At 33.5% G+C, this 12,937-nt stretch overlaps 2 protein-coding genes across 2 annotated transcripts; one reads left to right on the top strand and one right to left on the bottom strand.

The window, feature by feature from the left end:
- Positions 1-6,856: 6,856 nt before the first annotated feature.
- On the top strand, positions 6,857-7,923 carry LOC130900578 (uncharacterized). Its single transcript, XM_057811277.1, has 2 exons — positions 6,857-7,383; positions 7,833-7,923. Exons 1-2 carry the CDS (start codon positions 6,857-6,859, stop codon positions 7,921-7,923), a joined length of 618 nt encoding a protein of 205 aa, XP_057667260.1.
- Positions 7,924-8,761: 838 nt separating this feature from the next.
- On the bottom strand, positions 8,762-12,680 carry LOC130901253 (dynein axonemal assembly factor 3 homolog). Its single transcript, XM_057812472.1, has 2 exons — positions 11,857-12,680; positions 8,762-9,375 (listed from the first exon to the last, which is right to left on the bottom strand). Exons 1-2 carry the CDS (start codon positions 12,590-12,592, stop codon positions 8,786-8,788), a joined length of 1,326 nt encoding a protein of 441 aa, XP_057668455.1. The 5' UTR covers positions 12,593-12,680; the 3' UTR covers positions 8,762-8,785.
- Positions 12,681-12,937: the final 257 nt, after the last annotated feature.

The following is a 12,937-nucleotide window of genomic DNA, read 5'->3' as shown; positions in this document are numbered from 1 at the left end:
CTGGGTGCTTCACTTAGTTCTGCGCATCTTTTGCGCGCATGAAGCATGCGCTGTATATATAAAGTGTCTCGAACGAGAAGAAAATGATTATTGTCGACGTAGGAACTGTCCATTACATATATGATTAAGATAAAGCAGGTATACCACCCTAATCATTCAAAGTGGCAGATGTTGGTCAAAGCACATGACAGCTGTCAAGCTAGGGAAATTATCACTCATCTAATTGGCTTAAAATGAAAGATATTAAATGTTTATACGTATTTCCGTAACCTTTTTAAAGCTAATGTAACTAGAATACAATAATTTTATCATATCATACTGGGTGATTCAAAATTAATTTTGGAAATTTTGAATTCAATCACTAGTTGTACATAAGAATTTTATTCCTAATTAACATGCAAAATAATGTCCAATTACCAATATATAAAATAATGAATACAAATTCTTCAGTGAATTTCTCTATACAGGATTTGTTCTATTTACAATAATTTTATGCAAAAAATTGATTTTGTTAATGTAATAACACTTTTTTGCTAAATCTAATATACTTGTTTCGATTTTTTTTTTATTATTTGTATCCAAATACCTTACTGTAAGTGTAGTATTAGCACGAAAGCATAACCATTTTGCAGGTAGTAGATATCTTCTTTGACTAGTTATGATGACGTGCGCCGGAACAGCACATGCATAATTCTAAATTTGTGGTGTATCTAAGTAAATCAACTACTCATATAATTAACAAAAAAATTAATGATCATATTATAAGTTATAGATATTTATTAGTACCATCTTCATTATGGCTCATCATTTTGATCTTTAAATAACTTTTCAGAAAAGAAATTAGACATATTAAATAGGGAACACGTATACAATAAATATACCAGAGCATCGAGCAAAGACAGTATTAGGAGCAAAGGTAATGCAACTTATTTGATTTGATAATATTGATTTTGATAATTAAAGAAAACGCTAGACTCAACTCAAATATCCGCACCAAATTTTCCTTCTATTCAACCAATTCCAACTCAAATAAACGAACTAACTCTTGTGAATGGTCTTAAATCAAAACAAACGTTGTAGCTCTTTTACAATAATCGGATATGTGGATAGATTCGTTGGATAGTTTTTAGGTAGGATGAGGAAAATCTTTTTTATTGGAGGAAGGTTTGTTGGAGTTGCTCTTCTGCGGGGCTGAGGTTGTGGTGGTTGCGTGGAGTTGTGCTTGCTGTCCTGGCTGGAAGGAGGAAAAGTAAATGACAATTGACCAGAAGAAGACGTAAAAACAGCGCTGGTGTAAGCTAAAACGGCTGTTATCGGTTTGGGGATATTTTGTAAGTTTTTTATTTGTTTTTCAGTTTTTGAAATTTTTTTGTTCATTTTAAATTCAAATGGGGGGCGGGTGGGGGTACAGCTGCGGTTACATTATTTCCTATCGTCGGCCATTTGGTTGGTAAATCGGATCACCAGGTTACGGAGAAGTGTAAAAAGAGTTATTTTCTGATGGATATGGGGGAATTGTCTAGGAAGTTAAGGTAGATGGATATATAGATCTTGGAATACATAAAACTTTTCATATAATCCAAGAAAACTACTCTCCGATACAGACACTTTCGGTGCTTGAAAACACAAGCGAATAAGATCGTTCCAGTCGATGTTCATATCCAGAAATTGATTCTGTAGTTTATTTATAATCGATAGTATGGATATTTGAAAGTACAAAATTATTGAAAGAAACCTTGATAGTTTAAAACTCAATATCCACCCCAGTTCAATCAATAGTATGAAGAAAAAGAAGTAACTCAATGTAGCCAACAAACAAATTCTGTAACCTATGCAGAATCGAAAATATGAATCTAAAATTCTGCTAACAAATGGAATAACTCATTTCAGTGAATGTATACCCAAAAAATAAATTTCTTAACCATTTAGAATTGATAATATAGATCTTTGAAAGTATAAAAATAAAATCCATGATAGCTCAGTTATCTGGATAAGTATCCTCACTTAAATTTTTCCAAATTCATCCAAATATAATATTGAATGAATTGAGTTATTCAAACGAATGTTTCTGAATCGTAGCGAACCTCTATAAATGTACATAATTCTGTAAAATTGAAAGCTCATTCTTTGTCTGAACTTAAGCAAAACATCTCAAGCTCAATATCTGTATCATAGATCTTTGATATTACAAAGTTCTCAAAGAAATTCCAAAAATATCAGAAATCAACCTGGATACCCACACCTATCCTTCTTCCAATATAACCAAATCTAGTATTAAATAAACTCATTTCAGAGAATATTCGTAGATCAAAACTTACCTCTTTGCTCGTTAGAATTAAAAAGATAGATGTACAAAATCCCAGAAAGTTGATAAGTAGTTTCCACTACTCTTAATTTTAACTTTCCTCTAACTCACTTAATCTGAGTGGTGTAAAACTCAAATGAAAGGACTTTTTTTAGTTAATGTTGTACACCAAAACGTCAAGAAGTCAACTCTATTTTCCTGAGAAAACCTTAGTTGATGTTTGGTCATATTTTTGTCAGTAAATTTTCGAAAAAAAAATGACCTTTCAGATCTTTCCCTCTTCTCGTTTTCTCAGTCATGTGGTTCCTAATCTCTTTGGTACGTCTCTGGTACGTTTCTAGTCCCTTCTTTATTGTCCTTTTCTATATTTCTCAATCTTCAGCCTGGTGTAACGATACGTGAAGGGGTTGATCTGTAGCTTGTTTTATTGAGTAGTTTCCACTGCTCTTAACTTTCCTCTAACTCAATTAATCTGAGCGGTGAAAAACTCAAATGAAAGGACTTTTTTTAGTTAATGTTGCAGACCAAAACGTCAAGAAGTCAACTCTATTTTCCTGAGAAAACTTAGTTGATGTTTGGTCATATTTTTGTCAGTAAATTTTCGAAAAAAAAATGACCTTTCAGATCTTTCCCTCTTCTCGTTTTCTCAGTCATGTGGTTCCTAATCTCTTTGGTACGTCTCTGGTACGTTTCTAGTCCCTTCTTTATTGTCCTTTTCTATATTTCTCAATCTTCAGCCTGGTGTAACGATACGTGAAGGGGTTGATCTGTAGCTTGTTTTATTGAGTAGTTTCCACTGCTCTTAACTTTCCTCTAACTCAATTAATCTGAGCGGTGAAAAACTCAAATGAAAGGACTTTTTTTAGTTAATGTTGCAGACCAAAACGTCAAGAAGTCAACTCTATTTTCCTGAGAAAACCTTAGTTGATGTTTGGTCATATTTTTGTCAGTAAATTTTCGAAAAAAAAATGACCTTTCAGATCCTTGCCTCTTCTCGTTTTCTCAGTCATGTGGTTCCTAATCTCTTTAGTACGTCTCTGGTACGTTTCTAGTCCCTTCTTTATTGTCCTTTTCTATATTTCTCAATCTTCAGCCTGGTGTAACGATACGTGAAGGGGTTGATCTGTAGCTTGTTTTATTGAGTAGTTTCCACTGCTCTTAACTTTCCTCTAACTCAATTAATCTGAGCGGTGAAAAACTCAAATGAAAGGACTTTTTTTAGTTAATGTTGCAGACCAAAACGTCAAGAAGTCAACTCTATTTTCCTGAGAAAACCTTAGTTGATGTTTGGTCATATTTTTGTCAGTAAATTTTCGAAAAAAAAATGACCTTTCAGATCCTTGCCTCTTCTCGTTTTCTCAGTCATGTGGTTCCTAATCTCTTTAGTACGTCTCTGGTACGTTTCTAGTCCCTTCTTTATTGTCCTTTTCTATATTTCTCAATCTTCAGCCTGGTGTAACGATACGTGAAGGGGTTGATCTGTAGCTTGTTTTATTGAGTAGTTTCCACTGCTCTTAACTTTCCTCTAACTCAATTAATCTGAGCGGTGAAAAACTCAAATGAAAGGACTTTTTTTAGTTAATGTTGTACACCAAAACGTCAAGAAGTCAACTCTATTTTCCTGAGAAAACCTTAGTTGATGTTTGGTCATATTTTTGTCAGTAAATTTTCGAAAAAAAAATGACCTTTCAGATCTTTCCCTCTTCTCGTTTTCTCAGTCATGTGGTTCCTAATCTCTTTGGTACGTCTCTGGTACGTTTCTAGTCCCTTCTTTATTGTCCTTTTCTATATTTCTCAATATTCAGCCTGGTGTAACGATACGTGAAGGGGATGATCTGTAGCTTGTTTTATTGAGTAGTTTCCACTGCTCTTAACTTTCCTCTAACTCAATTAATCTGAGCGGTGAAAAACTCAAATGAAAGGACTTTTTTAGTTAATGTTGTAGACCAAAACGTAAAGAAGTCAACTCTATTCTCCTGAGAAAACCTGAGTTGATGTTTGGTTATATTTTTGTAAGTAAATTTTCGAAAAAAAATGACCTTTCAGATCCTTGCCTCTTCTCGTTTTCTCAGTCATGTGGTTCCTAATCTCTTTGGTACGTCTCTAGTAAAGGGGTTGATCTGTAACTTGTTTTATTGGATCAAACCATCTTATAGACGAACGGGAACTTCTTTTTTCTTGTACTTTTCCCATCACCATGAACCCGTCTATATTGTCATCTCCTCTTCCAATTACGTATTCAAAACATTGCAAAATTTTCTTCATACATAACGATTATAATCTATTGGTTATACTTAACCCACCGAGCATCGACTGATTAGTTCTTTTCGCGAACCAGAGAAATCTAAGCAATCTGCAGTAGCACCAAATTTTAAACGAGTCTGCGCTCCTTAGTTCTAAGTGTCGATTCTCAGCTGTATAAGAAGATAGATTCTTAGATTATAAACAAAATTTTGTATCCATAGAGCATAATTTCAGTATAAAATTATTGTTTATTAAGACATAATTGCTTTCTTAATTTTTGTATCATATTGGCCACTTCTACCTGTCATATTCTAATTTATCACTGTTACAAGGAGACTATGAGCTTTGTGACAAATCTGTGGAAGAATCGATGAAAAAAACATAAAAGACAGTAAGTTCTAATAGTATGAGTAATTTTAATGGAGGAAATTATAATTTAAGGGTAGTTTGGGTTCGCTATTATTTGCTATATTTATAACAAATAGAATAGTCAATTTTTTGTTAATTATATGACTAGTTTCTAAATTTGAACAGTCCCGATTTTGCCTTAGTTATAAGGAGTTTTGTTTTCGTGACCAATAAAACATTTTGGAGGAATGTAACTTTTTTTTAAATAAACCTACATACCTTTTTTCCTTTAGCAATTATATAGAGCGACTAATAATTAGAGTAGCTTTCCATATTCATATAAAAAGAAAGTATTGAGTTTATTTATCGAAGAAAAATAGTAAACCAAAACATATTCACGCATAGTGCACGTGATCACGGTTGAATTAACAGGACCGCACTCCGCACTTAATAATAATTAGCGATTTCATACAGCAGATTAATAATTTAAATTACAAATAATTATGCGCAACTATTATTACAAAAATATACAACGTAAACGTGAAGTTTTAAACTCTTCCTGGACATGTTGAATATAATTTTACCACTTATCAGGTGTAATTCTTTTGAAAGCTTCATGAAAAATATTTTTAACGTCGGAAAATTTCAATATTTTATTTTCAGTTGCAACGTATTGCTTCACATCTGCCCAGATCAACTCAATGGGATAGAGTTCACTATGGTAGGGCGATTGACAATTTCTAAAAGCTTTGCCTTGACAATGGTTTCATCAAAATCGATATTTTTAGAAGTAAACCATTCTTGGTAGCCTGCTCCCCTTGATGCCATTGTTGGAATTTTCTAGATTTTCCTCGTTTGATACGAAACATTCTCTAATACGACAACACAGTTCGGTAGAGTTTTCGAAAACCAATTTTCGAAGGAGACCTCGTTGTTTCCTCGTGATATTCTCAGATTTTTTTCGATTCAAATACTCATCAAGGCTCAAAACAGGCACGTATAAAGCCAAACGTAAAACGTGCTATCAATTGAACCAAGATTACTAGAATAATAGAAGGTTTGTGACAATAACAAGATGCTCAGTAGTCAAGTGACGTCACCGGTTCTTCATAGCTGTGAGAACGGCAACAACGCTAGCATCTGTCAAAATTATAAAAGTAACAATAGTATAATTGTTTGCATTAATTGATTAAAAATGGTTTTCCTTCAATAAAATGCCTTGTTGTGTTGTGAATGGATGCAAAAATAGTTTTAAAAACACGAAATTAAATCAAAAACATGTATCCTACCATCGTTTTCCGAAGGAAAAGACTTTTAAAGAAGTGGATAGATATCTGCGAGTAGCGTTTCATTCCTTCATTCAATAGAGCAATAAAGGCGTACAAAATATTTATTGCTGATCAATTTAGTCTCAATAAATTCATTAGTTAGAAATATATTCGTTTTTATAGCCAAACACAAATTAAGAATGCTGAAGAACAGCAGGGATTTACAAAGGGACGGTCAATAACAGACGCAGTGTTCATAATAAAACAAATAAAAGAAAAAGCTACAGAGTACAATATGCCAGCGTATATCTGCTTCATTGACCTAACAAAAGGCGTTTGATAGGGTCCGGTTGGGGGACATTTTGCATATAGTGATGGAAAATAAGTCACCAGCAAACATAACGAAGATAATCCATAACCTAAATAACAATAACGTAACAAAGGTCAAGGTAGGAGATCAATTCACTGAAAATATCCCAACACCGGGAGGAATTAGACAGGTAACAGTCTAAGTCCTTCTTGTTTAATCTCCTCATGTATAAAATTATAAACAAAGTAACACGTATCAACCTCGGATACAGAATGGGCAACAAAAGAGTTGGTACAATGTGCTACGCCGATCATCGCCGAATCAGAAAACGACCTACAGAGACAACTCTTCCAGTTCTTCTTGGTAAGCCGCCAACTCAATATGAACATTTCTATTAGCAAAACCAAATGTATGACAATCGCGAAGGATCCGCTCAGATGTAAGCTGGTGGTGGAGGACAATCCCATAGAACAAGTGATGCAATTCAGATATCTGGGCATAGACATATCAAGTACCCACGACCCAGCTAAAGACCTAAGAAGCCAGATTAACAAAGCATCCGCACTATCAGCATGCCTACGAGATATAGTCTGGTCCAACCCGTACATGCGCAAAGATAGCAAAATTAGAATCTACGAGACTTGTATCAGACCCATCATGACGTACGGCACGGAAGTCCGAGAGGCCACCAACAAGACGAAACAAATGCTGAAGGTGGCCGAGATGAAAACACTGAGATCAATAGTGGGGAAAACAAGAAGAGACAGAATAAGAAACACAGATGTCAAAGAGCAGTGCGGGATACAAGACATTGTAAGATGGGGAAGACAACGTAAGAGAAAACAACCTAGAAACATCCTAGAAAACAACCCGCCCGGCTCAAGGCCTCCCGGGAGACCACCTAAAAGGTGGAAAGATAGTTGGCAATCCACTTCTCAGGAAAAGATGCAGAGGCAGCTTCAGAATTAACAGATCGACAGATCTCCAAGAAGAAGAAGAAGATTAAACCATTATTTAGCATTAGATGCAAAAAATTATTGCACGGCATTTTCTTTGGATTAAAATTTTTTCCAACGTAAAAATTTCGCCTTAAAACTGGAGTTCAAGGTCCGGACTAAAAACTAGAAATGGTACGAGCACTATACCACCAAGATCTTCGATCTTATTCTTTCGCAGTATGTGGATTAGCATTGTCTTTAGGTTGATTGAAGGTTTTTTTTGTTGAGGTATCGCTTTATTGCGCTTGTGTCCACCTACCACCACGTGGAGAAATTACTGAAGTTAAAAAAGTGGCTCGACAAACCAGATAACTTATTAGATAGTGTCATAGTTTTCTATTTCTTCTAATTGGTTACAGAAACCTAGAACTGGTAAAAGTTGAGGGATTTGAATATACAGACGACAAAATAATAGTAGCAGATACATTTAAGAAAATAGATGATAGGTAGACATGTGGATAAAGACTATAGAAGACCTAAGAATGGAAGTAAATATCAAGAAATGCAAAGGAATTGTGATAAATCAACAAAGAGAACTTGAGGAATATTTAAGGACAAAGAATGATCACATTTGAATAGCTGGGAATCATTTTCATACAAAGTGAGAAAAGCAAATTACATTATGCTCTAAATTAGACAATTTTCGGTAAAACAGTAAACCAATAAGAAACAATATAGTTGAAGTTGGTAAGGACACATAAAGAGAAGTACACCAAAAAACATAATAAGAAAAGTATCAAAAGAAAAATGGTGAGAAAGATCTAAAAAACTTGACTATAATTAGTAGCTTAGGAAGGAGGAAGACAATAAAGTTGAGTTGAATTTCTGGGTCGATTGATGACTGAATCCACCGTTACACTTCGAAAACGATAAAACAGACATTGTGAAAGGAGTACTTGCTCTGAAAAAAGCAAAAACTGTTTGATCGGCTGTAAAAGAGAGTTTTTGAGAAAGTCATGGATTGTGTTAACCTGCTTGATAACAACGAATCTTCTCACATTTCGGTCATTGCCATGGCCATAATTCACAAAGTGCTCTTCGAATTACTTACTTGACTTTTTCTACTTTCTAGCCTCAACATTTAACTTACAGGAGAGACACTTTCATCAAACGAATAAAATATCTTGTGTCTTTGATCGCAAACTTTTCAGGCAACCCTCGTAAATACTTAAGAAACTAACCATCCTCGTTCAATATCATTACAATAACATAACTTGTAATATTAGAATCAATTTTTTGTTCAAGGTAATTATTTCAAATTGATGATGTGAAAGTTATAGAAAAAAAGTTATTTTAGGATCTCACTTTGTATTTAATGAATGATAAACTTAACATATGAATCTTTCAGACAATCAAATGGGCGTTTTTCTAAATCTAAGCCGTCTACCGCCTCATCAATACTTCCTGCATATGTTTCGAGTTCCTTTTTTCTATTGGACACAAAAAACAATTGATTTTCTATAAACATAACCGCGTCTTTTTTAGCAACGTTTTTTATCAATTCTTGATCGAGATATTTCAAATGTGTATTCGCGTAATATACGACATCGAAATATTTCCTATACTGTTCCTTATAACGCATCAAATTATAAATTGAAATCGAGATAATGTTAATTTCATCATCGATTTCAAGACACTTCTTCGTTGGTCTAGGTATAAAATCCAGTCCGGATACATCGACCACCATATCAGTTTCTTTCATAACGACGTTCCCCATACAAGTATCATTCACGAATTGATGTATATACTTTTGTTTATGTTCGATTTCATAAAAAATTTGTTTCAAATTTCTCTCCGTTACGTCTGTAGCTCTGTAATAATTTTGACCGTGTACGGATTTTAAAAATTTTTCGTCTTCGCAATCCAAACCGAAAGTAATGAAAGGTCCGGTCAACATATCACCTAAAATAGACGTTACAATCTTTTTTTTTCGGCTTCAAATAAATTCTAATCAACTTTACGGATATAATAATTCAATCAAATCACATTGTTACTATAAATGAATGGACTATAGTTAATCACGACAGATACTCCGCTCATTAATTAGTCGCTGGGTTCTCAAACACCCATAACTGTAATATACATAAATTTACCATTTTAAATACTTGCTAGGGCAGGTACCTCAACTTAGAATCATCGTTAGGGACTCTAATGCACACAACTCCAATTGGGGGTCATGAATCTAAATGTTCTAGATAGAAAAACTGATTTCAAAACAGAAGAGATCTAAAATCAAGAACATTTAGATGCATTAATATATCAAAAGGTCTAGGAAATAAGAAATTGAAGAAGTTGAAATTATCGAACACATAACTGATCAGCACAACCTTGTTATTTGAAATGATGGGAGACCTACCAGATTCAATATTTGAACTAGAGACTCTTCGTGTATTTACTTTCAATCTGCAGCCTAACATTGTTAACGTACAGTAGCTAATAACTGTAGATGTAACAGTATTAGTATCAACTCTCCAAACATGGAATTCAAAAGAATGCAGATTGGGATCTCTTTTCATCCTTAATGGAGAAAAAAATCGAAACCTGCACAGTTTCTTCTGATAAAGACAAGTCATCGAAACACTTTACAAATGGGTGATTCCGTTCTAACTGTGATTTTTTGTATTCAAAATTTCAAGATTTTAAAATTTAACTTTTCTAACTTTTTTATGCATATTATTCATCTATTTTACTGTAAAAATAAAACTCTAAGAGGAATTTACTACAACTTCAAAGTATCACGAGCAAGACACAAATGTCGGATTTTGAGTTCCACGGTACTGACTCATTTATCCACGGTACTGACATGGTAACTTAAGATATTAAACAACAAGTGCATCAATTTTCCTCAGTTTGATCATAAACATTAGAATTTATAAGGTAATTAGTTTAAATCATTTGTTACGACAAAAAAAATTAATAATTTATCGGTAAATTCTAGGAATGGACATGACACGGTACTGACATGGTAACTTAAGATATTAAACAACAAGTGCATCAATTTTCCTCAGTTTGATCATAAACATTAGAATTTATAAGGTAATTAGTTTAAATCATTTGTTACGACAAAAAAAATTAATAATTTATCGGTAAATTCTAGGAATGGACATGACACGGTACTGACATTCAAGTGATGTAGTATAAGTTTTCTTTAAGTGGCAAGTTATATTGTATAAAAATAATGTTTAAATATCTTAAGAATTATTCAATTAACACAAAATTTTTATTAATTGATTATTAATTAATGACTAGTACAAAAAAACAATACAGGACATTGAATATCACAGTTATAATGGAATCACCCAAATATCATTATTGATTCTGCAACTACGTCGATTGATAAAACTAGCCATCTTTATAAAAACCGTCTTGTTCCAACGAATGCCAAACCGCCATCGAAGCCAGCAAAAAAATATTTGATAGATGTAAAAGACTGAAAACGATGAAATCCAAAGTAAACGTAATCCATGGGAAGACTACGTATTATCACTAAACTCAGATATACCATTAACCAAAATTTGGCAAAAAGTGAGAAGAATATTCTGCATTAAAAGTAATAATAGAATTGAGGTGGAGGAGAGCTTCAGCACAATCAATCAGGACATATAAATTATCCTTCACAAAGATCTCCAAGTTCAAAATGACATTAAAATCAAAATCCTCCCTTGATCCTGATCAGATTCCTATAATCATTCCTAATCATTTTCCCGAAAGACCTCATCAACATGTGTTCCCAGTTATTCAATATTATTTGGCTAGAACCAGTGACGTAGCGTGCTTTGGAGGGGCCCTGTATCAAAATTAGTTGGAGGCACAAATGAAGGGAAAAATTTTCTCACAAAAGAAACAAAAATGCTTGCAATAAATTAAAATAAATATTTATTGATTATAAGTTATCGCATCCTCCTAAAAATTGAGCTAGCCAAATAATTCAAATTAAATTCGCCTCAAAAGCATCAATCAGGCAACGATAGCTTTGTTCGAAGAAACCTATAAATTTTTGGACTCTAATACGCTCGTCCTTACGCAACTTTAAATCCGTTTGCCTAATTCGTAAGCATGATCTTTACCTACCTACTCCACGTTCAGAATTAGTTAAGGGCTCAATATGTTACAATGCAAAAAATGCACAATCACTTGCCAATTGAAATCAAATCGATATCATCTTTTCCCGCATCCCGCAATAATTTGAGAGCATATTTACTGGAAAGTGCCTTCTACTCTGTAAACGACTTCTAATAATAATATTTAATTCTGGACGAAACTATCCGTCCAATTTCTACTACATTCTACTAATTATCGCTTAAGAGGAACTTAGTCGTATATTTATGTTGCTGGCTCTCGGACTATACATGAATCGATTTAAAAATAAAATTATATCATTACCTAAATATCCGTGATGTACGAAACTAGTTCCGTTCGGTATAGTAGCGCATACTAAGGATCGATTCGGTTTGGAAACTTCCGATTCCAACCAAGTAAAAGCAACTCCGTTATTTCTGAAATTCCTGTATTCCTGATTGCAAATTTGTTTAGCGCCGATATCATATAAACGCATATGTAAATCCCAATCGAAAGCCCCGGTTTTCGAATCGTATCTAACGCCGAGGTATTTCCGAAGTCTTCTATCCCAAATGTTACAAATATCGAACTCGTCTTTCGAACACCAAAATTTCAAAAGATTTTCCAAATAATCTCTCTCTTTATATTTTATATCCAAACATGCGAAATTCATCATTTGTCGTAAGTAATCGTAGTCGGTGATCATTTTTATTAAATCGCTTGCTGTAGATTTAAAAAATTTGGCCACCGATGGTCGTACTAAACTATTACCGTATATTTCCATGAATATTTTCGTTTTTTGTGATAATCCAACAACTTCTTGAGGTTGCAGAGCGATATTTAATAATAGTAATTGTCTCGCTATTAATTCTACACAAACTTCGACTAAATAGAAATTAATTTTCACGTTTCCGTGTCTGTATTTTCGAGCTTCTGTTTTAAGAACGTGTCTACAATCCGCACTTCCCACTATAAGTATATTAAGTGTTTCAGGTACTTCACTTTTTAACGTTTTATATTCTTTTAGCATATCTAATGCTGGTGTTAATCCCCAAAACATTTTGTCACCTTCAATTTATAAAATGACACTAATATTACGTACGTGTTTGATCAATTAGCAGTAGTTATAGAAACCAGTAAAATATGAGGACTTTTCGGAAACTATGATGGAATTAACACAATCATGTTCTGAATGTCCGGAAACCAACCCGGATCACGTTGATTTTTGTTTGGAAACCTATCAAGTTAATCGAGTCCTGTTCATGTAATTTGATCATTTAATACGTTTTTAATTCTAAATGCGAACCTATGTAAATGAAATTGAGGACATGCTTTTGAAAGTAAAGTTTTGCATTTAAAATTCAACTTATATATATAAATTACATCTATTATGAAATATTGTTAT

This window comes from Diorhabda carinulata, chromosome X, assembly GCF_026250575.1.
Source record: "Diorhabda carinulata isolate Delta chromosome X, icDioCari1.1, whole genome shotgun sequence".
Classification (NCBI taxonomy): domain Eukaryota; kingdom Metazoa; phylum Arthropoda; class Insecta; order Coleoptera; family Chrysomelidae; genus Diorhabda; species Diorhabda carinulata.
The sequence above is the reverse complement of the archived record's forward strand: the minus strand, read 5'-3'. Positions and strand labels throughout refer to the sequence as shown.